Source organism: Tachypleus tridentatus, chromosome 8 (assembly GCF_004210375.1).
Source record: "Tachypleus tridentatus isolate NWPU-2018 chromosome 8, ASM421037v1, whole genome shotgun sequence".
NCBI lineage: Eukaryota > Metazoa > Arthropoda > Merostomata > Xiphosura > Limulidae > Tachypleus > Tachypleus tridentatus.
This window is the reverse complement of record NC_134832.1, coordinates 75,670,530-75,695,296: the sequence shown is the minus strand read 5'-3', so window position 1 is coordinate 75,695,296 and position 24,767 is coordinate 75,670,530. Positions and strand designations below refer to the sequence as shown.

The 24,767-nt window shown below is 33.3% G+C and overlaps 1 protein-coding gene across 1 annotated transcript in view; it reads left to right on the top strand.

Annotated features, from left to right (window-relative positions):
- The window catches only part of LOC143222706 (uncharacterized), a 51,759-nt gene extending 27,619 nt beyond the window's left edge, over positions 1 to 24,140 (top strand). The window contains exons 2-3 of the mRNA XM_076449569.1: positions 17,809 to 17,893; positions 18,580 to 24,140. Of these exons, the coding sequence (XP_076305684.1) occupies positions 17,816 to 17,893; positions 18,580 to 18,948 (447 nt within the window). The 5' untranslated portion in view covers positions 17,809 to 17,815 and the 3' untranslated portion in view covers positions 18,949 to 24,140. The remainder of the gene's footprint in view (positions 1 to 17,808; positions 17,894 to 18,579) is intronic.
- The last annotated feature ends 627 nt before the right edge of the window (positions 24,141 to 24,767 follow it).

Here is a 24,767-nt window from a genome sequence, read left to right as displayed (position 1 = left end):
ATAACCGTCGGATTTACAATAGTGACATAAATTCTACCAAAACTTTCATCAGGTGTTTTTTTTTCTAGTAAATATGATTTAAATTAACCATGTATTTGGAGAACATACAGAGAGTGTTAAGCTGTTAATTAATTTTACTTATAATTTCTACAATATAAGCAATATATATAGGAAACAAATACAGAAATATTGTAATTCAACTACAACGAACTTGATTGTTGTCACAGTTACTGGGACTTGACTTGAAAACAGTTTCCATGTATTGCTGGCCAACGAAACGATAACATCTTTCAAATTAATATATCGCTTCAGTAACTATGAAACGTAAATTATTCATACTATGATACATTTCTGTATATTACGTTGAGAAACTGCGTGCTATTACATAATATTTAGCTGTTTTATACAACATTTTTTTTTAAATTAGTTAATGCTTAGAGTGTATAAAGTCACCGTATAATTTAAATGAGTAAAAGTCCAAGCACTGGTCAAAGAGTTGGACAAATGTAAATAGAAATGGCATGATCTACTTCTATGTGCTTGGACTGTGAATTCGTGGAGTAATGGTTTGAAACTCTTTTTCACAAAAGCCATGTTCCGCACTATGGGATTGTGGGTGCGTTACAAGAGTGACGCTAAAGTTTAATATTTAAGTAAACAAGAACTTAAGGGTTGGTAACGAGTGCTTTTAAGTTGCTGTCTTTTCTCTAATCTATCAATTCAAAAGTAGGAATGGCTATATACAGTTAACATTTGTGTAGCTGTGAACCAAAATTCTGAAACAAATAAAAATAAATGTAAATTACGAACTTAATACTATAGATAAGTTTAATTCGTTTTTAATTTTGAGAAAAGCTACACGAGGGTTATCTGCGCTAGCCGTCCCTATTTTAACAGTGTAAGATAAGAGAGAAGGCAGCTAGTCATCATCACCAACCGCCAAGTCTTGGGCTACTCTTTTACCAATGGAATTGACCGTCACGTAATAACACACCTACGATTGAGGGGGTATCATTTTCATAAGACGGGGTTAGGACTAACGATCCTCAGGTTGCAAATAAATGTCATAATCACCTGGCCATGCCGGGGCCTTATAGATAAGAAACTCTAAACTCTTAAAAAGAAAACAGTGCTTTTTTCGTAAGGAATCCAGACTAGGGGTACATTCTAATTAGGTTCGCAAAAAATGTTACGAAAAAAATAACATATATGTCCATCAAATAATTGACAACTAACAAGTCGCAAAACTGAATACACTCAGAAAAATATGTCAGCAATATTTAAATATACGAGAATAAACCTAGATTTTTCAGTTAAAAAACAGATAATAAATGATAAGAAACGATTCTAACAACAGATATTTATTCTTGCTCGTATTTTTGTTATTTGACACTTAAAGGACAAATTAATTAGCTAAGATGCTAATTGGTTATAAAGGAAATATACTTGTGTTACTCTGTAACATTCAAAGAAAATAAAGCAATTCACTTTACAGATGACCCTTCGTTATTTTAACATCGTGTACATTTTACTGTAAATAGATCAAATTCTAACATAAATTAAATCCATTTCCAAGATGCTGCTCTTAGCATTAGTGTCGGTAGCTATAGAAACAGTGCCATTATATATATATATGCTATTGTCATTAATTAAATAGGGGATTTTATTAAAACCACCTGTCCTGGCTTCGGATTAAGTATGATTGTCAAACGGTGTATTTATATCAGGATTTTGTAAAGTTAACTATTTTGACAGTGCGTGGGTTTTACAGGTCTTAAAACAAAGGAAATGGCGTAATCCTTCCAAAGCCATAATAGACGGGTTCCCGTAGCGGCACAAGAAATATGGTTTATATAAGTAATACAGGCCTCTTCTTTTTAAAAAGTCGATCCAAACTCTGCAAAGAGTCAAAAACGAAGTTAATTTGGTAACAGTTTAAAGCAAGGTACATACAGTTAACTTGTATGTACAAGCCAATAAAACAGCTTGTTACCGGGCGGGTTCAATTTGATGAAATTAATTGTATTAGTTATACTGATCTTATGACAGAGGAAATAAAGAGAACATATGGTCATAAATAAAAACTACTTAAAGTTGAAATAAGAATCCTGTTGTAGCCATCAGATTAATTTCGTAAAAGAGCTTTATTTTTGAAGTGTATAAGCTTCAAAACGTAACTGAATTTCTTGATGCAAACAAAAGTTTCGGAGAAACAATATGTTGTAACTTGGGTCATTCTGAACTCAAGATACGGAGCAGTCATAAGTTCCAAATTCCTAGTATATACATATCGTTGTAGTGAATTGCCATTAGACACAATCCCTAGTGACTTAGTTGTGAATTATTACTGGACTTATTCCTTAGTATATAATATCGTATTGAATCTTACCAATCCATACTTTTATATTGTTGTAGTGAATTGCTACTGAACTCCGTCCCTAGTATATACTGTTGTTGTGAATTGTTACTGGACTCAGTTCTTGATATATCATATAACACTTATTTAGAACTGGATCCAAATTCTATCATATCGTATAGAACCCATGCTCTACTAACTCATATAGTACTAATACCTCGAATGAATTGTGAAATATTTTGTACCATATTATATTACTTAATCCAATCCGGGACGAACATGCCCCAATAGTTAGTGCATCGAACTGCAGACCAAAACTCCATAATTTGTGTCCCATTCCCGAAGAAAATATCGTGCTTCACACTTTGAAGTTATAAGTGCGTTATAAAAGTGACTGTCTACTCCCATTTGACACTTGTACTGTCTGACTTCTGTTTAGTCTATCATTTATGGACGGTTAGCGTAAGTGACCCTTGTGTAACTTGGCACAAATATTCTAATAAAAATAAACAAATTAATATCTAGATTATATTATGGTGCTGAATTACCACTGGATCCAATCTTTAGTATATAATATAGTATGTACTAATGTCAGATCGCATCCTTAACGTATAATATTGAAATAATATTGAACTAGACTACTACTGGACCTGATTCTAGTGAATAGTACCAGATCCAGCCTCTAGCATATACAGAGAACTGAATATATAGCACCAAAATGATTTTTAACCTCAACAGTCGTTATATTCCACGTCAGTATACGACGGTTGAGCTAATATCAATTACCCCTTGGCGTACTTTTTATTGCAAAAGGTTCAACTGTAAGGCTGTCATATCCAAAGCACACCATTTCACCCTGTCTGCTTTTCATACTACATCTAGAATATAAGGATGCGGCTTCCCAGCATTCATTTTAATAGTCCTGTCACAGAAATCGATAGGCACTGCGTTTGGCATTGGTCTGTATGCTTTCATGTGGAGTAGTAAGAATATCCGTTTTGTTCTCTAACTGTGAGGTGGTGACAATTCAACGGACATTCCATAAAAGCAACTTACGTACATAATGTCTGTGTTATTTTTCCGGACGATAATCTGTTTTTATTATGTTAAGTACTATTTCTTGTAACACGTGGACATGTTTGTATTCCTGGATTCTCACTTGCTTCATGACGCCACACTTTGCTTACTACAACTGAGCTATGACTTGTTGCAAGTCGCTTTCTGGATGGTTCCAGCGCTCCAGTACAAATACTATTAAATGTAAGGCGATTTTCCCCGATTTGAAAACAAAAATTTTAAGATCTGAGTGCTTGGTTATTTTACTGAGGAAAATACTGTTATATACCCTTTAAAAAAGCGACCAATTTTCGGTAGCATCACACTACCTACGAATGTCAAACAATGCCAAAATGTAGTTCTGATACGTTATATTCCACTTCTAATATATATCTGTAGTTGTGAATGATTTTTTTGAGTTGCATATTTAAAATCGTCACAATATAACGTATTCAAGTAATTAATGGACTCACAACGTATTACACATTAAATTAATATGATGTACTGAGTTTGAAATTGTGTATGTATAGGTTCTTCAGATAATTATTTGTTTGGTGTTAATGTAAGAACGTTTCCGAAATGACTGAATGGTAATAGTTCGTATACTAAAGAGATAAATTACAGGGCAATCAACCTTCGACGCCTCCTTATTAGATTCTAGATACATACATATTTATATAAAAACACATGAAATTTAACTAAAATTAACGGTAATTAAAAATAATGGGTAAACCAAAAATTAATTAAAAAGCTATTTAACGGATATGCTTTAAGATGTTTTTATATTTTCTATACTTTTAAGAAAATTTCACGTTAAACCCTATTCGTAATGATGATACGGTTTTAAGTCAAAACTGTGTGTAGATCAGACCCTCGTGCATCATCTGTTACTATTAGATGAAAAGAAGAAATAAAGAATGATCCAATCGATAAATCGAAAAGAAAATTTGATTCTTTTTTTCTCATTTAAATTATACTGTATAAATGTCTTCAGTAGATCCCATTGTCGAAACTTTATTGATTACCAATAACTGAAACAAAGAGAAGTGAAAACGTAAAGTCCGTAAGAATAACGAATTCAAATTTTTCTCTTTTGTTTTTAACCATGAATGTTGGGTAGCACTGAACTGCTACCTTTGGTAAGTTTGAGCGGATTTGTTAAAGAAACACACACAGTTCTTCTACTTACACAACGTTATACGGACTGATTTGTTCTTGTTAGTTATAAACGTTTTATTGGTTCTCCTAAAAATATCGATGATTTTTCTAAGCACGAAATATCTGAACAAATTTCATGACATATATGAACATTTTCATTTGTCAGGCTGTCAATGTGAATGCGTATTCTATTTCAATTCATTTTATTTGCACAAAAAAAAAAAAAAACTTGTTGTTATCCTATTAAATAGGCGAATTCATTATTTAAACCTTATATTAAGATTAACGTAACTGTATCAGGTTAATCTATGGTGATAGTGGCTGGGATTTGATCTTGGGTCTTCTTCGTACAAGGATACGTTATTCACTCGTCCATGGTTTCTCCGTTACAATCCGAATAAACTAACTTATCTGAATGTCATCAATAGGAGTCTTTTTTTTTTTTTTTTCCAGGTCTTGTTGACTTCTACATCAGGTTGACTTTTATTATTACTTTACTGTCGTGTGATTCCTATCTCATTACTTTTATATTATTTCAGATTTTTTTTTTTTGGCCTTCTTCTCTGGCATGGTGGACTTCTACAGACAGTCTTGAAGCTCAGTTATTCTACGGATTCTAACTTTTGTTGATTATTTTACTTTTCCCCTATATTTCATTTACAAAAGACGCTGTAAGTGATGTTTTCTCTCCATTCAGTCTCTAGGTAGTTTGATTTGCAGGTATTATGACTATATTATGCTTGGTCTTCTGAATACTGTTTTGCTCCTTACCTATCCTCTATGTGCTTTCAGTGAAATTTCTTTGAACAAAACTATATGTTTATTTGTGTGTAATTTTCTTCCTGCTTATTTTTGGTGTTTGCCTTCTCTATTTCTTTCTTTTTCAAGTATTTCGGACATCCGTTGTCGAGAGGGAGTATATGTAGTTACATGTTTTTATTATTTCTTATAAACATCTTTATTATTACAAACCTGTTCCTTTCTGGAGACCAAGCAGTCTAATACTCTCTTGTTTACACTGTTAGGGTTGATTGGTTTATAGCTATCTTTACTCTCATCTGTGGGTTTCGTGTGAATGCCTGTTGCATATGATTTATGTGTTTTCGTGACTATCACATCTAGAAACGATAGTTTACTATATTTTTACATTTCCATTGAGAATTTTATCGTTGAGTGTTGTCTGTTCAGGCGGCTTCTGAATCCTGAAACTTAGAGCAGCTGTTTTGAGGGCCTTATCTTTCAGATATTCCATCTATAAATTACCGAGTGCTGTTAATAGGGAAGAAAGCATATCTAGACCCTCTTGTTAGTAGTACTTACCTTTATGTCAAAAGCTTTGTTTTTTTTTGTTTTTTGGTATTTCGCACAAAGCTACTCGAGGGCTATCTGTGTTAGCCGTCACTAATTTAGCAGTGTAAGACTAAAGGGAAGGCAGCTAGTTATCACCACCCACCGCCAACTCTTGGGCTACTCTTTTACCAACGAATAGTGGGATTGACCGTCACATTATACACCCCCACGGCTGGGAGGGCGAGCATGTTTAGCGCGACGCGGGCGCGAACCCGCGACCCTCGGATTACGAGTCGCACGCCTTACGCGCTTGGCCATACCAGGCCCATGTCAAAAGCAACATGTGTTAATACAGAAGATTGCGAGTTCTGTTATCGTGGAAGTTTGGCCCGGCATGGCCAAGCGCGTTAAGGCGTGCGACTCGTAATCTGAGGGTCGCGGGTTCGCATCCCCATCGCGGCAAACATACTCGCCCTTTCAGCCGTGGGGGCGTTATAATGTTACTGTCAATCCCACCATTCGTTGGTAAAAGAGTAGCCTTCCCTCTAGTCTTACACTGCTAAATTAGGGACGGCTAGCACAGATAACCCTCGTGTAGCTTTGCGCGAAATTCAAAAACACAAAAAACACACACATTATCGTGTAGGTTGTCAATTGGATAAGTTCTCTGAGCTTCTATGAGTTTCAAGTTATTGACGGAATATCTCTTTCTATAGATATTTGTACGGTTTTAAAGTTTACGTTAATAAAGAGGTTAGATATCTTCTTGCTGTCTAGATAAGGATTACATGGCATGTCTCTAAATCTGACTATGAGATGGAGAGGATAACCTTATTTGTGAAAGTTAGATTAGCAGAAATGTTTGCTATGTGGGACTCTATGTTACACTGTCATTTGCTTCTGTTCGAAATACTTTTTTGATGTTCCTTGAAACATTGGTTAATTTATTTATCTGTGTTATCTGTAGTTTAAAGCAGCATGGCTCAGTGTCTTTGCGTAGCGTGGTCGAGGTTGGAGGGTGTCATGCTGTTATGTCCTTAACCAAGACATTTTAAGTAACCTGTTGCAGTCCAATTACCTGTTTGTTGGTTACTATCTGTTAGCCGCAGAATTAGCCATTCTCATTCACTTGCAGCATTCGATGCTGGAGTTCGAAAGCACAAGCTCTATGTACCTTGCAAGGAGGTAGTTTTCATTTCAACTTGGCTGTGATTTGAAATTATTTGCGTAATGGAATTCTAAACTAGAGTAGAAGCTTGTCCGTGTATTCATCGTTGGCCATAATTACAGTGGTCACTCAAGGTCCTCATTGGTTTTGTTCTCGACCTTTCTTGGAGGATAGACACATTTTTTACCTCTTCCTTCTCAATTACTGTATTGGTTTTATGTTTATTAATTTTTAATTTCGTACATAACTATTATCTCCGTTAGTCGTCTCTAGTTTTGAAGTGATGAATCAAAGAAAAAGCAGCTAGTCAACATCACCCACCGCCAACTCTTTGTTTACTTTTCATCAACAAATAGTGGGAGTGACTGTCACATCATAACTCACCACAGTTGAAAGGGAGACTATATTCGGAACAGGATTCGATCCCGCTGCTATGTTAGGTCAATACTTACAATGAAATTATATTTGTTATTTTATTTCGGTTCAATTGTTATATCATTATCCTGGGGATTTTGTTTTGTTAGAGTCATATTATAATGAACCTTACGCCTTGCTTTTTTTCTGTACTGCTAACTTCATTCTAATTCTGAATTCGTTTTTTTCTTATTCTGGTAGGCTTTAAGTTTTGTTTTCTTGGCTGTGATTAGATGGTGGATATTTTATTACTTAATAAATTAAGACATACTTTTATGTTTGTTTCCGCCTCCCCTCAAAGAGCTTATTGCATATTTTTGTGCTTATTATCAAAGAAAATAACAGTTTCAGAATTTCGCATAAACCTACAAATCATTATCTTCACTTAGATGTTCCTAATTTTGAAATGATAGACTAGAAATAGTACACCTCATTTCAATCATATGATATTTCTACAGCAGTCTTTCTTAAATTAATTTATTTCGACAAAAGACATTTAAAAAAAAATCAAAGTGAACAGCGTTAGGTTTTCCTCTAAAAATCAAATTGTTTTCGCATTTCACGTTTCCGGAACTTAAACAAGCGTGTTTTTTCTGTTTTATACGAATGGTTAGTGTTTTCTTTGTTTGATATATAATGTTGATATTTTGAAAGCATTTAATGAATAAGTATTTAGTTTTAATAAATAAGGTAAAACATCTCCAATACGCTAAATGTTTTAAGTCAACTGTAACAATATTACTAAGTTGTTTGGTAAAATAATGACGTATTTACTTTTCCTGGTTGTTGTTTTTTCGCTATCATAACGCTTTTACGTACACAGATTTTCCTCTTTAAAAGTGTAATTACTTTGGTATGGAGTGAATATACATTTATTTCAATATTTTTGTAATACTGTTCTTTCGCTTGGCGGGTTCTTTTAAATTATTCGAGGAAAGTAATTGGAAGCGAAGTCTACGTAACGAAACAAATAAGTTTATTTCTTCTTTAACATTGACTACTATGGGTCATTTGTATACACTTATACTTGTAGACTCAAATCTGTAAATAACATTTAAACGGGACCCGGCATGCCAGGTAGTTAAGGCACTCGACTTGTAATCCTAGGGTCGCGGGTTCGAATTCCTGTCACACCAAACACGCTCTCTCTTTCAGCCGTGGGGGCGTTATAATGTGATGGTCAGTTCCACTATTTGTTGGTAAAAAACGTAGCCCAAGAGTTGGCGGTTGGTGGTACTGACTAGCTGCCTTTCCTCTAGTTTTACACTGCTAAATTAGGACGGCTAGCGCAAATAGCCCTCGTGTAACTTTGCGCGAAATTCAAAACAAACTAACTAATAAACGTTTAAACGAAAATACCTCGTTAATGGTACTACAATTAACGTAAATATAAGCCTATTTGTACAGTTTCACAGTTAGCCGAATCAGGTAACTGAACATACACGATAACTAACAATAATCCAAATACTTCGCTCTATCAATTGGAAACTGACTAATTTCCTCATTAAGTCTTACTTGGTCAACAACTGCTTGAGATTCACACACTGAACATTTCACCACTACTTGTATCACTTCTACTGAGATATTCTTTGAAATCACTCAATTTTCGTTATTTCGTCTGAAACATTCTATGTATTTCAGGCCTCTTTAACGTCGTGGTCCTCTAGATAACATCTAAATTAAAATATTAAAAATGTAGCTTACCTCAGTATTATCCCTCAAAATACGAATTTTTCTACCTTTCGTTTATAAGTTATTCGCTATTAAAGATCATTCGTGCGCTACCTTTATTTTCACATGCGACCCACTAAAATGTCCTTGTAAAAACAATACATTGTTAATAGAAATGTAGAATATATAAAAAAACAAAGTTCATTGAAAATTAAATTTGTATAGTTGTTAAGAGAAACTACAAAATTAATCTGGTTATCATCATAACTTGTCTGCATACTTGAAGTATTTACGACTGTTTCACAACAGAAAAGTTCGTTATTGTTTGGCAGCGTCAATATTTCATCTGTTTATTTTATCAACTGTAAAACAGTTTTGGCACGACTTCTAGGTAAATAAGTTAAGCTTCACGGCTGTTTTGTAACGGAATTAATAAGTGGAAACTTGACCTTAGACTAAGTCATTATTGCTTACTGAGTTCCGTATATATAAGTAACTTAAATCTCCTGAACTTTATGTATTTTTAGGATATAATTAGTGTTCTTAATATTAATCAAATGTTATTTGCTTGTTTGTGAAAAGTCCCTTCCGCGGTCAAAAGTAAGGTCCACTAAGGTGAAAAGTCACGTGTCTCTTTTTTATGCTTCATGAGAAAATAATAAAATATGGCGCTAAAAACTGGGTTTCAATAGCCATGGATTGCAAACGCACATAGCCGTTTGTGCAGCTATGTCTGGTGAAAGAAACAGTGTTATCAATGGTGCAGCTATGTCCGGCGAAAGAGACAGTGTTATCAATGGAAGAGGTAGGTTTCTATTTATTTATTCCATTTATTCATCTTTCATTGAACTCAGTTTTGTATTCTTCTGTTTTCATCGTAAATAGACGCCAAATTCTTCCGCATTATTTATCTTGTGGTGAATCATTAATGCGATGAATAGAGCTCAGACGCAGATTTTTCAGACACCAGACGATTTAGGATACGGTCTAAAAAATTTAATACATGGACAGATTTCTTTTCTTGGTTTCAATGCAATGAGCTGTCTATCTAAGCTGACATATTTGAATAGCTAAAACGTGATCATAGATCATCTTAATGATTAGACCATCTATCATAAGTGTATTGGAAATTTGGCGAAACAAATATAATGTGTAAGAGCCTTTAAAAAAGTATATAATCTGATACTATACATTATGACATAACATTCAATATGTATAAAAAGTACTACAATTTGATATATTTCAAAATACAATGAGACGTATTTATGCATTATTTATTCTAATACCATTCTCTTTTAGTTCTCTAAACTACATATAATAAAATAATGCAAGTATCATTATTCAACAACCATTTTAGCATTAAACTTCCATGAAGTGGATATTTAAAACGTTTAATTAAACAGATTTTACAGAGTTAAAAACAAAATGAAAGAAAAACGCTTGAAATCAATGGGAAATGTTCATGTCTCATCACACAGATTGTCATACATTATCATTTGTATAAGCTAAACCTGTTCCTGTCTCTCTCATCCTAATTCATTTAGAAGCATATTTATCGGTCTCAAGTCTCTACCATTTTGCTTCCTGAGATACGTTAATGATTTCGCTGATTCAGTTTCAGCGTACTAATTATGCGCCACAAAATAAATACGGAAGAATTAATTGTCTACCTATGACAAAACAAAGGAAAAATAAGGAACAATAAATAGTGATTAAAAGGAGTAATACAGTACATAAACTAAAACCTTCCTTCTCACTAAAGATTCAGCCTCTTTCAACATCATCATACAGAGAACGCTGTAAAAAAAACTGAATTGAAAAATGAAAAAATGAGCAAGAACGTAATTCACAGAAAAATCAACAACAACAACAATAAATGTTTTAAACCGGGACGCGTTTTTTTCTGTGATTTCAAACACTGCAAAACAAAATCTGCAATAACACATCCACTGCTACTAGATACTAAAGTGGTCTTAAAATATACGTTTTGTTGACGTGATCGACCTTGAATATGAGTTAACTGACGGTTTCACGATACCCACGCGAAATAAAGAAAATATAGATAACTCACAAAAGAAGAATGGAGAATGAGAAATCGCGGTTTGTGACCTTTTGCCGTAAAAACGCGCTCCGGACTATGAGGTTGTAGGTGTCGCTACGAAAAGTGATAGACAAATTCAACTATTACATGAGGTAACATCAGTCAAAGATTTGACAGTTGGCATTGTTGATTAGCAGCCTTCCCAATAGCCTATTAATTTTATATCAAGGACGACTAAGCACAAATAACCTTTTGTTTAGCTTTACACAAAGGAAAATTTTATTTGTTACAGAGTGTAAGACCATTATTATTTACGTCAGGGTCAATGAGGCAAGTTTGCTTCAGAGAAATCGACAGAATTCTACAATTATTTGTGCGTCTATCATCTGAATCGTAAATACATACATATTTGTATCCATATTTGCCTATTTGCTAAGAAAAATAGCCAATACAAACACCATAAAAACGACTCTAGTTTTATTTTAAAAATAAGTAAAAGTGTTAACATATGATGCAGTTGATTTTTCTTTTTATACCACCGTGATCACTCATTTCAAGATTTAAAACTATTTTTGTAATATTATTTAGAAGTTAATGAATTTGCTGTCTGTGGTTTTAAAATGTTTCCTTCTTTTCAGAAACTGTTTGGTTAAAACAATTTCTAAATCATATTTGAATTAAAATGGGCCCCAAACCAGATATTCAAACTACAATTATGGCATTATTCGAGCTATCATTAAAAGTATAAGACTGACAATTTAGTCTCTGGTATATTCTGTTGTAAAGAATGTTATTTTCTATATAAAATGATACGAAAGAAACTGTACAAACGATCAGTTGGAACATTCGCATATATCTACTAGTTTCGTTAGACTTTGTTGAAATAAAGGTGTTTGAAAAATATAGATAGTTTATTTTGTCTTTATTTTAAAATCTGATGGAAATTCTGGATTACGTGAAAACGCAGAATCCACTTAACCTATCACAAAAGTGTCTAGTAAGTAGAGTGGTATTTTATGAAAGTGTGCTTACAAAAATGATATGAGCAAACAAACTGCCTCAGTTGATAAGAGCAATCGATCGCTGCACTTAAGGGGTACTATTGTCACGATTAAGTTATTCCTGGCGCCATGAGGAACAAGTTTTTTGTTGTTTTTTCTTGGGGTGTGTTGTAACGAAGTTTCTATTATATATTTCTTTTAATATTGGTTTTTGTTTTAGTTAAACATATAGTTAGAAATATATGCAACTTACAGTGTCAAATAGGTGTTGCGAAATTTCCGTCTGTTCTCGAAACTTTTGGAAGATTCTCGAGCATAAGAATCAATAATGTACTGTATGTGTATGTAAAATGCCAGTATTGTTTCCTTAGCTGAAATTTCTAGAAAATATTCTCTCAAGATTAGAAAAAGTAACCAATGCAACGAGGAAAGACAGTTTTATATTGCTGGTTTGCTACTATAAACCTCGGAAGCTACAATTGTGGTAAATGCTTATTAATCAGAAAACTACAAATATTTGACCAGATGTGTTTATAGATTTCTAACATCACGAACCGTTTAACTTTGGACGTTATTATTTCTACGAAGACATTAGGTATCTTCGTCGAGAAAAATCAGCTATTAAATGGCGTAAGACTAGCTATTAAGCAAAGTGTAACAATATCAACTCAGAATTAATTCGCTTATTGTGAACCGTTGATAAACTATTTAGTTTCAGACCACATAGAAAACTCAGTATTGTTTGTAAGTTTGTTAACTTTGTATGTAAATTAGCATTTATAATAGCTATTTATGATAACTGTTATTATAAATTTCATTGTTGTTTGTATTAATTTGTCTTAAAATAGAAAATTGTGTGTATCAGGCTTGCTGGCAAATATAATAAATTTGATACATTTCGACAATCAATTAACTTCTAAATTAAAATTAAAATTTTCGATTATTTGAAAACGCGACATAATAAATAACATAATAAATTGGAAGCTCATCCGGGATAAATTATAATAGTTAACAGTGTTGAATAAAGTAAACTAGGTTTATTAGCTTTCAAGGTAATATTAGACAATAAACAATTTTTCTCTGTTTTATGATGTACACAGACTTAGTTATCGATTAGATTAGTGATTTTTATCGTTCTGGACCATGAAAAATTTATAATAGATAAACATTTTGTGTTAATAAAATTAAATTATAAATTCATGTTCAGTATTGTTTTTTTTTCTGTTAAGAACTTTATCATAGATTAATGTTAAGCAACATTCAGTGCTTATAAATATAAGGCATAAATATTTAATGTTCAGTAGGGGCTAATGTTAATAAAGCCCAGTTCTACACAGATGTTCGAGTATGTTTTTCTGTTATGACGTCCGTCAAATTACATGCGTTAGTGTTAGCTCGTGTTGTGTATGTATTACATTTCAGATGAAAGATGTATATTACTCTATTTTAATATGACATATTTTTACATCGATTGTTTAACAAATACTTATTGTGAAGTCATAACTGCTAACTGCTCTATCTGCTTTATCACCTTAAACATTAAACAAGGTTTGTGTAATGTTTTAAACACCAGTTAATAACATTTTGTCTTTTTATAGCACTAAAACGTTCGATAATATTTATATTATTGTTTAATTCTCTAAGCGTATTAAGTGCCGAAGAGTAAATTATATTTTGTTACACTCAACTACTTAATAAACAATGCTACAGTAGGATGAGGGTGAGGTATCTTGTAACGAACAGGCTCTTGACTAAGCGAAAATAAAAAAAGATATAGTAGCTTAACCTGTCGAATAAGTTCATGGACAAACAAGTTTACAAACAACGTGAATCAATAGAGAAATTCACACATATACAAAAAACAAGTATAATCTTAGTAAGTAAAAATAACCCACAAATTTTCTACTTTATGATAAAACTAATTATTTTGTGTTTCATATTTGTGTAGTCACATGTACTTTGATAGCTGAAAATAAAATACATTTTACTTACTAACTTAAGTCGCACTAGGAAAAAAAACCCATTAGCTACGCTATTCAGTAAACTTTAGCACTTGTTAGAGACCACCTAAAAAAAGAAATAATGATATTCAGGTGGAGCAGCGGTAAGTCTTTGGATTTGTAATGCTAATCTGAGGAAGTTCGATTTCCTATTGTGAGAAACAGATAGGCCAATGTCGTTTTCCTATAAGATAAATAACAAAACACAACACCCAAAAATGTAAAATTAACGAGCAGGAGCATGGCTAATTGTATAATATAACTGTTATGTTTGTTTTAATTATAGGAGGTCTGAAACAAGTTTTTCGTTGGTTCATTTTTGTTTGTTTGGGAATTTCGCACAAAGCTACTCGAGGGCTATCTGTGGTAGCCGTCCCTAATTTAGCAGTGTAAGACTAGAGGGAAGGCAGCTAGTCATCACCACCCACCGCCAACTCTTGGACTACTCTTTTACCAACGAATAGTGGGATTGACCGTCACGTTATACGCCCCCACGGCTGGAAGGGCGAGCATGTTTAGCGCGACGCGGGCTCGAACTCGCGACCCTCGGATTACGAGTCACACGCCTTACGCGCTTGGCCATGCCGGGCCTCGTTGGTTCATACACAACATGGTGTTATTTTTCTGTGTTACACAACAAGATATATAAATGAAGTTACAGTTTAATACAATATAAGTTATTGATCTTTGTTTCACATTCTAATAAAATCTCCAAACATACAGTAATTTGTTTTATTACATTTTTTAGGTATTAGTATAACTTTCGCTCAGTTAGGCTTAATTACTCAAAATGAGTCAAAATTTAAGTTGCCGCTTTAAGTTCGTAATTAAAACATCAGTGAAATTGGTACCGCTTGCAACATAGCAGAAAATGATTACTATACTAAGTATTTACTACGAGACAGAATGTAGCACAGTCTTCTAACTAATTGAAAATACGAATATTTATTTCTTAATTCTACTCTTTATCAATGTGTTCGGCTTGTGATTCTTCGAATAGAATGGTAACTTATGTTTATTGATACTAATAAAATATACTGTAATGTGTTTCTTGTTCCTGCATTCCAGTATTCCTGAAATATTGCAGAATACACATTATAAGAATCGCATTATATAAGAGTAAATGAATACTTAAATTTAATTTTCGTAAGTAATGAATTTGAGCATCTAATGCTATACTGAAAGATGGGTGTGTATCCTATATATACAGGCCAGAATACCTGCTTTAGTTTGATTTGGTTTGGTTTGAATTTTGCGCAAATCTATTTATCACTACCGACCGCCAACTCTTGAGCTACTCTTTTGCCCACAAACAGTGGGGTTAACCGTCACATTCCTATCTCCCCCCCCCCCATTCCATTCAAACAGTTTAAAACCGGGTAGGCAGAGCACCGATAGCCCATTGTGTAGTTTAGTGCTTAATTCCAAACAAACTAACCATCACATTTTAACGCCCCCACGGATATACCACTGCCGGACCTAAACTTAAGTTTTGCATCACAATTTGCTGACGATGTAGCAGTCTGAAAAAGTGCCCCCGACAGTCCCGAATAGTTTACATGAACAGTGCTAGAAATATAGAATAAAAATAAATATTCCGAAAACCCAAGTAATATTATTCAGCAGATTAAATAAACTAAAAAAAGATCCACCACAGTTATACATGAATGGATCACTTTTACTGACCGCTACTTCTGCTAAATTTTTAGGATTAATTTATGACACCAAATTAACGTGGATACAGAATACTAACAATATCCTGACTAGAATCTGGAAAAGAGCAAATTACGCAAGACGTCTTTCAGGTAAAAATATCAACTGATAATATAATAAAAATCTACAAAATTTACATCAGACCTATAATAGCATACGCATCTCCTGCCTAGATAAACATAACACAAAAACAATTACAGAAACTACAAAAAATACAAAATTCAATCTTAACTTCAGCCTATAAAGTACCATGTAGCACTTCATCCACATTCACACACAAGTATGCAAAGATAGAAACAATATCTGAAAGACTCTTGCATAACACTAAACTATCTTAATAAGAATTGGCATAAAAATGATTTATTGTGTGATCTCGACAGACACTACGTACATGATGAACATAGTCCTAAGTACCTCTCTCCTGTAAATATATATTTAAGGAATATAAATCAAGCTGGCCACCGTGCACTAGACACTTAAGAGTAGTTTTATTTTATTTCATTTTTTATAATGCTTTTTGTTTATTTTTCCTTTTCTTTCCTTTCTTTTTATTTTATTTTATTCTTCTGATACATATAGGCCAAGCGTGTTAAGGCGTGCGACTCGTAATCTGAGGGTCGCGGGTTCGCATCCCCGTCGCGCCAAACATGCTCGCCCTTTCAGCTGTGGGGGCGTTATGATGTTACGGTCAATCACACTATTAGTTGGTAAAAGAATAGCCCAAGAGTTGGCGGTGGGAGGTGATGACTAGCTGCCTTCCCTCTAGTCTCACACTGCTAAATTAGGAACGGCTAGCACAGATAGCCCTCAAGCAGCTTTGTGCGAAATTAAAAAAAACAAAAACAAACCGATAAATATATATGGGAAAAGGGAAAATATATATATATAAGCGAAAAAAACAAATAGAAATATATATAAAAAATGGAATAGAACTGAAAAAATAAAATGGGATAAAGGGGGAAAAAAGGCAAATCAAGACAATACATGGATATCGCCCTGATAAGGGTCGGAGTACTGTGGGATACTCTAGCCCAAAAGCACTACAACAACAAATTCTTACTAGTAGCCGACGTGAAAGCTAAGGATAGAGGAAGAGGTCTTGTGCACCTGACTTTCCTGGGTATTTAAGAAATAAATACACCCAAATACCCACAAAGAAAAAGAGAACGCCCACACGGCTGAGAAGGTTAGCATATTTGGTGGGACAAGGACCTGCTTTAGTGTAGCATATGAGAACGTGATCCAAAAATCTGTGGATTTGTTTTTATAAATAAAATCGTAATTCACCGTATAAAACACCGTTCTGTTTGGTGTTTGATATATTTCAAAATGTGGTCAGTTGCAATTAAACTCTAAGCTTAGGTAGAGCAAAAGACATTTTTCAATAATTATTAGCTAATAAATAATTATCAGCTGTTATGTTATTGAGAACTGCATACATTAAAACTTACTAAATTCGATAGAGATTTGCTCTGATGTTTTGATGAAAGAAAGATTTTGAAACGTGTTCTAAAAACGTTTGAAAAACGAGTTCCATAAAGCTGGCCTAACCAAAATCTTAGTTACATTCCAAATTATTTAAAAAAAAATATGATAACACATTATTCTATACTTCAGTGCTTGAGCACATTATATGAAATAAAATGCATTGGCTTATTCTAGAAGAGCTTGTGGCAATAATTAATAGAAACCTAGCTATAACTTACTGAATGTGAAGACGTGCTCATTATTTTAATGTACACATCCGTGCAAATGAAGGCAAAACAATATTTAAAAATTGTACACTTATAGTGGAAAATATCAAATCTCACTAGGGCGCCATTTGTGAGAATCTGAAATCTCGAATCCTAGAGAGTTAACCAGCACTAAAACAACATTTACTTTTCGAAAATAGAATAGGAGTTAATGAAATAATGTTTGGTTGTTTGTTTAATATTCAGGTTCATCATGAGCCAGGATCACAATAAGAAGATTGATTTTTGTGTTTGTGTGTTTGAAAAGGCTGAAGTGAAGGAAACAAAGAAGGTATTATACTTTTTTCTCGACAATTTTACACGTAAATCACTAACGAGAGCATAAAATTCTCTAACTAAAGGTTTTTATAACTTCTTCTCATTACATAGTTTAAATATTTTAGTACGATTCCTTAAAACTGGTTGTAAGTTCTTATATTAAAACGAAACGAATTAATTGTATTTACATTAGTTTTTCAACACCATTAAGATATTTAAAACTTTAACTTAATAAATATCAGACAATTTGCTAACCCTTGAGAAACGTTTCAGTGGAGAAGGAAATATACCACCTTCAAATTAAAGATTTGCCATCATGAGCTGTTACACTAGCTTTTACAAGTTTATGTACCATTTTAAATATTAAAATCTCAGTTACAAAATAAATAGCTTCCATTATGAGCTGTTATACTAGTTTATTTTACATGTTTATATTTCTTGTTAAATGTTAAAAGATCAGCTCTAAATTAAAGAGTTTCCATCGTGAGGTGTTGTACTAGTTTTTCGTAAAAGCTTAAATATATATATCATATTAAACTTTTAATGTAACAACTGTATTTCGAATAATAACCAGAGTTATAGTATGGTAGTAATATTAAACTCACGAAAAACTGCTTATTCACAACTGAATAAGGTTAGAAACTAATAATTGTTTTGTTATATAATTGTTTCTAAGAGAATTTCTCCTTTACTGTTTAGAGGTTTCGATTCTTTCCGCGGGTTAAGTCGAGCCATAAACGTGAAGAGAAGTCAAATTCTTCAGGAATATGCCCTAAATGTGGTAAACCAGTGAGCCAAACAGTCTCGTGCAGAGCACGTGAGTATCAAGAGGCTAAACTGCGGCGAGAAAGTTCTCTGGCTATCAGAGAGACTGGTACCAAAGGCAGCGCATACACGGCTTACCCAGAAGAGGAACTGGAATCCGTGGATGAACGTCCAGTCTGTGATTGCCCGTCTTGTCGTAGGGAGCGTGGGGAACCGTTAACTGTGGAACTGCTGCCCATGGACGCTCAAGTGAGCCTTCAGACCATGGCGCAGGATAGCCTGCTATTCTGTGAAATCCTTTAAAGCAAAGGATCTTACAAAGTAGTATCATTTCTTGGCTACTTCTTTCTTATTTAAATTATTATACGAGCTGTATTGCTTTGTGTTTATATGTTTTGAGTAGTATAAAACCCAAACCGTATTTTGTAAGATAAGAATGTCATATTTACGTATAGCTATAGGTTTCTACCCTTCTCCAGAACATGGATGTAAGTCCCTCACTTACCTTTTAGTAAAAGTAATTCTATGATTGTGTTGACTTTGTAACCATCGGAGAGTTATATCAACTCTGAATTTATTGTCCATGAAGACACACCTTGACAAAAATAAGTGTATCTACTGTAATGAATACTTGTTTATTACGTAGAGATGAATAGCTTTGGGCTCCACTATAAGTGTAGCAATATTTTATAATGAGAAAGCGAGATATTAAAATCGCTAATGTTTTATTCTATTACATTAATGCAACATTACCTTATTTCACTTCCTACATGAAGTAATGTGTCATATTGGCATCTTTTAAACACCTAGTAAACCCTCTGGGTTGTTCGACTGCGGGCGGTATCTTGAGATGACACCGCGTTCGAAAAGTGATTTACCGTTAGAAGATATATGTGCTTTCTATGTAGAGTACAATTTTAAAATGTGTTTTCTTATGTAGAATATGTTAGTTGCACTAAGGAAGTATGCCTACAATTTGGTATTATTGTATTCATTTACCATTCATATTTTTTTCAAGTATTATGCTTTGTTTGATACCCTCAAAAGAAATTTATTTGTTAACAGACAAGCCATCTTACTTTATTGTTGAGAAAAGTTTGTTTACCCTTATATCTTTTGACTCATGTTTTAAATTAACCTGACTTCTTGTCAACAGTTTATATTAAATCTTTAGCCAAACATTTGACGAACCCGAAAACAGTCTTAGGCAACTATTTTCACCAGTGGATTCTGTTTGGATTATTATGAATTATTACATTATTAAATTATTATTATCTCTCTTTTGAAGATTTCACTATTCACATTACACTTTACTTTGTTATCTAACAAAAGACATTTGTTTATGTACAGCCAAGTAGTCCTGTGTTGTTAAGAAATTAACAGATAATTCTTATTACAAACACACACAGGGAAGGAGAGCTCATATTACTGTACAATTTAAATTAGTTAAGTAATGGTGTACTGAAAATATTCAATACCTCATAGTTAAAAAAATATAAATATTTCTAGCATATTAACTTACTTCAGAGTCTTGAGACCAGAATTTATCCCAAACCTTTATTATGAAAAAATTAATAAATATTTTTCTCTAATATGAATATTATTCAAGTATAATAGTATCAATAGCCTACACTCATTTATACTTCATGAACTTTACAAACCATAAAACTTACTTCCAACAAGGTTTTGTTGTTGTTTTTTTATCAACAATGTGACAACGACTTACAACGTTAATCAGAAGTTATTAATTTTCCACTTTCTTCGGAGATGCTTTGTGAAATAATGAACAACAGAACGACGGCGGCGACAACAAACATTTGATACTATGTAGAGGCAGCCGTTTTTACATATATAATTTGTTCTACCAGTGGATTTTCTTGACATCACGAAACATTTGATACGTTTATGCTCAGTAACAGTTCTGGGACGTTGCGGAATATTTATTTTCCATCTTCAACAAGTTATATTGAATATGGTAAACTATTAAATACAGACACTGCTGTTGTCCTATTGTTCATCATTAAACTGAATTACCGTCAAATGAATTTATTGCTGTGTGAACGTTTTGAAGGCTAACTGTAACGCTATACCATAATGTGAATGTCAAAATACTCCACTAGACTATAGTGTGAATTTCCAAATACTTCAACTAATTTTTTATTAGTTGCTTTTTATTAATGGTTAAATGTTCTGCTTATTTATAGGATTCTGTGGTTTCGTCGACAAAGTTGTTTTCTCATAATAAATTTCTAATGAATATTAATGTCTCAAAATGTAATCTTATACTTAAAACAAAATTAACTGTTTCAAAAAGCTAGCTGTTTCACTGTTAAACTGTAGGAAAAATGTATCAAACTTTCAGAAATATTACTTAAATTTCAAGGTAGTTTCCAATTGGCTACAAAGTTTTGTGACTTTCAATAAGAAACCTATGTGTGTGTTATAGCAAAGTCACAGCGGACTATCTGTTGAGCCCACCGAGGGGAATCGAGCCCCTAATTTTAGCGTTGTAAATCCGTAGACTTACCGCTGTACTAGCAGCGGGCGAGAAACCTATGTAACGGCCTTCCACTTGGTCCAGTGCGTGATATAGTACATAAAAACGTGACTTTATTTTCATAAGTGTTCGCTCAATACTTTAGCCAATTGCTAAAGTACAGGTATAGACGTCATTGACCTTACTACTGTATTATGTACGAAAAATCAAAACCCTAAAAATCGTATGTACTATTCAGAGACAAAGAAATAGTTTAGGTTAGCATAAATATATATATATATATATATATATATATACCAAACTTGTAACTTTCACTTCTTCACGCGTTGTTGTAGTTTACGAATAGACGTTTATAAGCTTTTCCTGTGAAAGCTCATTTTGATAACTGTGCAGATTGAAGCTGTATATCTGGGTAACGGCACTAAACATATTACTTATGTATAATACTCGAAGTACATGTGACGAGCGTTCGTTTGATTTCGTTCTCTTTGTGTATACGACATAACAAAATACAACATACACTTATCAAAACAGAAACTGTACGATCATTTAGCTGATATATTTAATCTATCCCTACATTGAGGTTACATACTAACTGCTTGGAAGCTAACAGACGTTTTAGTTTTTCTGAAAGAATGAAACCCAGCAATTTAACTAGAAAGCTACAGACCAATCAGCCTAACCGGCTGTACTGGAAAACTACTAGAAAAATCGCACGTTCAAGACTTTTCGCTTATTTCGAACTAACAACTAAATTATTAGACATACAAAACGGATTTAGGCAAAAAAAAAAGGCAATCCACAGACCTTCTGGATTCACAGAAACCATAATAAATAGTTTTAACTGAAGCAAATACACTATTGCTTACTTTCTCAATCTTGCGAAAGCATTCGACACTGTATGGCACAATGGATTAAAATATCAAATGTCATAAATGAAACTACCGCGAGGTATTTATTATTCGCTGGCTCTCCAACTTTCCAGGCAACACAAAAGCTAGAATTAAAGTGTCGGGCACATTCTCAGAGTAGATTACTTTTTATATTTCATTTTGTTTCAGATAATCATATACCAGAAAACATGAAAAAATGTATGTACTACTTTCATGGATATGATCTAAAAAGGGTCACTAGCGTGTACGAACGAACTATTGTAACATGCACGTAGTGGTTTCATGGTGTAAAATGGGTTTAAGTTGAATTCTACTGAAGAATTAATGTGAAATTCATGCACGACCCTCAAAAACCAAACCAACAGTCAAGGAGAGGGGTAGAGGTCCAGCATCTACCTGATTTTACCAGGTCATTTAAACAAACAATGATCAATAAAACGCTTACAACTCGTGTATGCCAGTTTTCATGTATATATATATATATTACCTAAAAGACATTTCCTTTGGTGAGCTGTCTTCGCTTCATAGAATTGGTTTTATTAGCGTTATAATATTTCATTTTTATTCAGTTGCTCGAGATAAGTTTTATGGAAAAATTATTATATTTCTTTTTTTTGTTATTATCTAGAACGTTCTGTATATCTTTTATTTGGATCTATAAGTCCTCACATTCAATCACTTTCTGTGGAACTTCTATACATTAAAGCAGAGACGGACTATGACAACAAAAATAACTCACTTAGCCACTGTATATTTGATTCACAACCAAGTTTCGACTATTCGACAATGCATTGCAGCAATGGCTAAACTTATAAATAGAAGATTACATCTCTTTCTAAGAAGAGTATTCGTATAGAGACAATATTATGAAATGATGTAGAACCACATGATACAAAATTTCACAGAAGAAAGTGTTCACTGTTCTGCAAAGAAGCAGAACAGCTCGAACAGTAGAGCAGTTAGGACAACACAAAAGCTCTGAAACGTACCCAAACTCAAATCTGAGCAAGGCCTTCTTCCTCAAACTGACGGCTATATTTTCTATAGAGCACCTCCGATCCAAGTTGTTACAATGAAACTGGGTACACCCCTTAGTACCATCAACAAAACAGTAAAGACATATTTGAAAGTGACGAAGGTTCCAAAACTGCCAGTCTCACCACAAGACCTGGAATAGTGTTCTTATGATCTTCCATTAAACTAAATGTAATATTTATGTCAAAACAAACATGAAATATCTCTTAAAGTTTCTTTTTATCCGATATCTCATTGGATGACTAGTTTTGTTGGTAATTCAATATCAAAGCCGTTTTTTGTCGTTTATTCTGACTAATATTCCCAAAACGCTTAACGTTTTGGCTATGTTTTACCTTATGCAACTTCATGTGTATTTTTAAAAGAAATTTGTTTGTATTTTTATATTTTAAATAATATAATCGTTATGTAGTTATTTTGTTTTGAAGAGACGTTATTTCTTGTAAAGTTGTTTATTGACATTATCAGTAAGTTGTTTGGTTCTGCAATATTCATTCTTATAGCTATCCAACATGCTATATACCTATGTTGTTATTTTTTATTTAGTTAGTTGTAGAATTATATAATATTTGTCTGTCTAGATTCCCACCAGGCAACAAAACTAATGATGATGTTAATGAGACATCACATTTAAATTTCACAGACTGTATGCTTTGCTTATACTATCTGCTGTACATTAAACCCTAATCATACGCACTCGAAAGCATGTTAATTAATTTGAAGTGATGTAAGCTTGTTTTTTGCAGGTATCTGGTTTAGTGTTCACTATTTATAAGAAAAACTTTTCCTGAATTTTCCCTGAAAGATTGATTTAATTTATTTTTACTAAATTCCAACACGCTATATTACTAGTTGATAACTGAAATAACAAACAAAAAGTGCATGAGAAAACGTCTGAGCAATGTAATAGTTTTATCTTATTTCGCTCTCTCTATGTGTGAATGTGTGTACATATATGAAATTTTAAGCAAGCAGAAAATCTTACATAAGAATTATGTTGATGTTGAAGATTTTGTATTGATGCATTAATAATGTTTTTAAAAGTTTTACATGTAAAATGAACTCTTAGTTTTCACGTGACCTATAAAATAAAAGATATATATTAAAATGCATATAATTATCTTACTCATTCTTTTCGGATGTTTTTTGAGACTAAACAATCTTCTTTATAGCCTTAATAACATTAAGTACATTTCACATAAACAGTAAATTATTTGTAGAACCTTCTCGAAAATGATTATGTATTTTGTAAAAGCAAAATTATGAATGATTTAAAACCAAAGTTACTTTATTTTATAAAATACTTTGGGACATATTAGGTAAAATTCTAATGTTTCTTATTTTGTTATCTTGTACTAAACTGTACTTCTCTGATAGTTTATTCTCATTTACGAGGCCAAGCATGGCCACGTGGGTTAAGGTGTGCGATTCTTAATCTGAGGGGCGCGGGCCGCATCCCCGTTGCGCACAACATGCTCGCCCCTTTTAGCCGTTGGGGCGTTATTATATGACGGTCAATCCCACTATTCGTTGGTAAAAGATGTGGCCCAAGAGTTAGCGGTGGGTGGCTAGCTGCCTTCCCTCTAGTTTTACACTGCAAAATTAGGGACGGCTAGCGCAGATAGCCCTCGAGTAGCTTTGTGCGAAATTCCAAAACAATTTTCAGCAGGGTTTGCGCGAAATTTAGAAAACAAACT